Here is a 4,387-nt window from a genome sequence, read left to right on the forward strand (position 1 = left end):
AGACCTTGTTTTGTGAATCTCAGACCTTGTTTTGTGAATCTTAGAGCTTTTTTTTTGTGAAACTTGGTCATGATAAGTGGTTAGAATCACCTTTTCTGCTCTTTTACTTATTTGGTGAATCTTAGACCTTATTTTGTGAATCTCTTTTTTTTTGGAGGAAATGTAAGTCATATTATAAACTCGTCCCTCAAAGGGAAAAACACCACATACAACCTATACGGTTACACTCCCCTACCATTTTATAGGAGACGTAATCCATATCAGTCAACTAGCTATTACATCAATCCACACTTTCTACACCAACTAATATCAGTCGGTGACATCGTACTATACTTATATTTAAGAATAGCCAATCTACCATCCTCTTGGACAGTTCTAACTATAACCTTAGGATGCATTACCCTATATTCCACTCAACACAAGTTTCGTGCATACCAAATGTGATACTGCAGTGCAACCATCAGAGAGTTCAGCAGCTTCCTTCTAAATGCAGAATATCTCCTAATCCTCATCATATCCTCAGCAGCACCATTGTCGTAACCATGAATTTGAAGCCAACTCAGAATCCTAGCATGACACTGCCGAGTAAAGATGCAATGTTGAAATAAGTGATCATTATCCTCGTTCTGTTCTCCACACAGATAGCACAATTTCTGATCAGTAATGCCCATTCTACTTAGCCTGTCCAGAGTAAGAAGCCTACCTTGCTTAATTAACCAGGCATTAAAGCAATGTTTAGGCGTGTAACTCCCAAGTTTGCCTAGCCATTTACCATCAGTATACCCACCTTTGAGCTGCTCCTTAACAACACATACTTGCCGCCATGCCCAAGAACTGTTAATGCTAGGTTGATAAGTGTACCAGTCTCTTCCTTTCAAATACACTTTATCAACCCATTTGATCCACAGTATGTCCTTTTTTGTAGCAAGCCACCAAACCAATTCCCTACCGCAGCAACATTCCACATCCTACTATCAATGACTCCCAAACCACCAACTAACAAAGGCATACAAACAATTTTCCAAGAAACAAGAGGAGCTTTAGAATAGTTGCCAGTCCCTTCCCATAGAAAGTTCATGCACAATGCTTTAATCCTATCCATGACACCAACAGGTAAGACAAATATCTGAGTCCAGTAATGATGCAAAGTCTCCAGCACTGATTTAACCAAAGTCAGTCTGCTTGTGTAAGAGATACGACTTTTATTCAACCCTTTGATTCTTTGCACCATTTTTTCAACTATCATAGCACAATCCACCTTAGAAAGCTTTTTATGAGAAATATTGACCCCTAGATATTTGAAAGGTAGACTACCCTTCTTAAAACCAGTCTTCCTCAAGATGACATCCTCCACCTCAGGCTGTAAACCATTGAACATGATATCAGTCTTGTCATTATTGATGTTGAGTCCACTAGCTTTAGAGAAGCAATCAAACGCAACAACTATGGTAAATATAGAAGCCACATTCCCTTTACAAAATAAGAGCAAATCATCAGCGAACATTAAGTGGGTCATTTTGATTCCTCTCCATAAAGGATGATAATTGAATCTAGGTCCACTGCAAACTGTATCCAGTAGCCTGCTCAAGTATTCCATGCATAAGGTAAATAACAAAGGCGATAAAGGATCTCCTTGGCGTAAACCCCTCTTACCCTTGAAGAATCCATGTGTATGACCATTGAGAGCAATAGTAAAGGTTGTAGTTGTTACACATTGCATAACCAACTGAATGAAGGCAGGAGGGAAATTAAGAGCACTCATCATTTTTTCCACAAAATTCCATTCAATGGAATCATAGGCTTTCCTCAAGTCAACCTTTAGCATACAACGAGGAGAAACACTTGCTCTCTTGTACAATCTTACCAAATCCTGGCTGATCAGTATGTTACCCATGATGCTACGACCTTTTATAAATGTAGCTTATGCAGAGTTAATCCGTTTAGGAAGAACAACAGCCATCCTTGCACAAAGAACTTTAGAGATAACCTTATAAATTGTATTGCAGCACGCTAAGGGCCTGAATTCCTTCACAGTAGCAGGGTTCTTGACCTTAGGAATCAAAACCAATGTGGTATTATTCAGCTGTTTTAGTAGTTGCCCACCTCTGAAGAAATCAGTGATAGCCCCACAAATGTCATCTCCCAAAATGTCCCAACCTGCTTTTAAAAAACAACTAGAGTATCCATCAGGCCCCGGGCTCTTGCCATCAGGAATGTCAAACATTATCTTCTTTATCTCTTCCTTAGTTGGTACACTGTTGAGAGCAGGCCAATCCTCAGTATCCATTGTAGCACCTCTTGTCACAATATTAGTACACACATCCTCAGTGGGACCTTGACAGCCAAGTAAATCCTGATAATATTCCACAAATTCCTGTATAACAGTCTCAGGAATATTACAGATTTCACCATTCATACCCTGAATTTGTAGCACCTTATTACTAATCTGACGTTGTTTGATTGCCCTATGAAAGAGAGAAGTGTTAGCATCCCCCTCCTGAGCCCACTCACATTTTGCCTTCTGCTTCAGGAAATCCATTTTAGCTTTATGCATCATTTGGAAACTAGCTCTTAAGTTGTGCTCATTATCCATAAGCTACCTATTATGAGGATCTAACTGAAGTTCTTTTTGAGCAGTCAATAATAAGTCATAAGCAATATCAGAGTTCTTTTCAATATCGGAAAACAAATCTTTGTTCAATTTCTTCAGATGATACTTAAGTAATTTCAACTTCCTTACCACCTGATACATCATAGTGCCCTGGACTCTACATTTCCATCCTTCCCCAACTATATCCTTGAACTCAGGCACCCCAGTCCACATGTTGAAGAACTTAAATGGTCGAATTTTCTTCATATTCATATCACCACATTGAATAAAACAGGGGTAGTGGTCATAATCTCCTTCAGGCGCATAATAAGCATAATGATCAGGCCATTTAGTAATCCATTCATCATTGACAAGAGCTCTATCAATCCTACTAAACACCCTTGTAGAACTAGGTTGTTTGTTATTCCACGTGAAAAACGAACCAGTGCACTTCATATCCTGAAGTCCACAATTATCAATAGTGTTCTGAAAAGGTATAGTTTCAATGTCCTTGACTGGAAGACCAATCTTTTCATCCATATACAAGACATTATTTAAGTCCCCTAGAACAATCCAAGGTTCCATTACATCCACCCTCATAAGATCATTCCACAGAGACACCCTCTCTTCAACTTTATTAAAACCATAGACAAAAGAAGCATAATGGTAATTATTAATAATATCCTTAACTTTAATATGAATAAATTGGGCACTCATCTCCAGCACATCAATATCATATTTCTCCTCCTTTCATAGTAACCAAATCCTCCCTCCACCATGATGCTGGTGATTAGTAATAACAGACCAACCATTACAAAACCTCTCAGTTACCTTATTTAGATAACCAGGCCTTACCCTGGTCTCAAGGAGCCCAAATAGGTCCACATTAGCATTATGCAGACACCATTTGATATCATTCTGTTTATTCAAATTATTCAGGCCCTTAATCTTTCATACACCAAAACTACCCATGAGAGGCAGGAGCCTCCCCTCCTCCTCCTTTATCAACCATTTGTGTTGTACTAGCCATTTACTTATTGAAGTTCACCACAAATGCTCTCTCCTTTACTCCTGGTAATCTTGACTCATGCCTGGTAATCCGAGTCAGAATCCTTGCTGGTGTTAAAACATTGTTCGTAGCAGTTATGCCAGGAGTATTGGTGGGAGTTATCAGAATCTCCTTTCCAGCACTCTGTACCCTATTAGTCTCCCCAGATGGAGCAACCAGTGGACCACCTAAACCACTCTGATGTAACTTAGGAAACCCTACTGTGTTTGTAGTTGTGTCCACTGGTTCTCTCCTCCTCCAAACCTGTTTGTTAGGTCCCTGTGGTATTGGTTGAGTAGGCCTCCTAACCCAGCCATTGCCTCTCCTACATTGTTTCTCCTTGTGTTCAATTCCTTTGCATTTGGTACATGTGACTGGAAGCCAGTCATACTCAACCGAAACCGTCACAATCTGTCCCAACTCATCCTTAAACATGATTTTCTCAGGAAAATGTTGGTCAATACCCACCTCTACCATAACCCTAACAAATCCCAGTAACGATTTGTCCAAGGTAAGGTCATCAACCCTAACAAATTTCCCAATTATGGTCGCCAGTTTTTCCAAACATTTTGTTCCCGAAAATTTCAAATCTAATCCCATCAATTTCACCCAGATAGGAACAGTTTTCACTGATACTTTGGTTATCTTAGTATTTGGTTCCCAAGGACGAATAATCATAGGCTTGCCATCAAATAGGAACATTCCTTTCTCCAGTACAAGCTTCCTATGCTCCATTGTTGCAAACCTCA

General features: G+C 39.5%; 1 protein-coding gene across 1 annotated transcript; it reads right to left on the reverse strand.

Annotated features, from left to right (window-relative positions):
- Window positions 1-2,596: 2,596 nt before the first annotated feature.
- Window positions 2,597-3,307, reverse strand: LOC141651367 (uncharacterized). Its single transcript, XM_074459083.1, has one exon. It carries the CDS (start codon window positions 3,305-3,307, stop codon window positions 2,597-2,599), a length of 711 nt encoding a protein of 236 aa, XP_074315184.1.
- Window positions 3,308-4,387: the final 1,080 nt, after the last annotated feature.

The sequence above is a fragment of the Silene latifolia genome, chromosome 4 (genome assembly GCF_048544455.1).
Source record: "Silene latifolia isolate original U9 population chromosome 4, ASM4854445v1, whole genome shotgun sequence".
Taxonomy (NCBI): Eukaryota; Viridiplantae; Streptophyta; class Magnoliopsida; order Caryophyllales; family Caryophyllaceae; genus Silene; species Silene latifolia.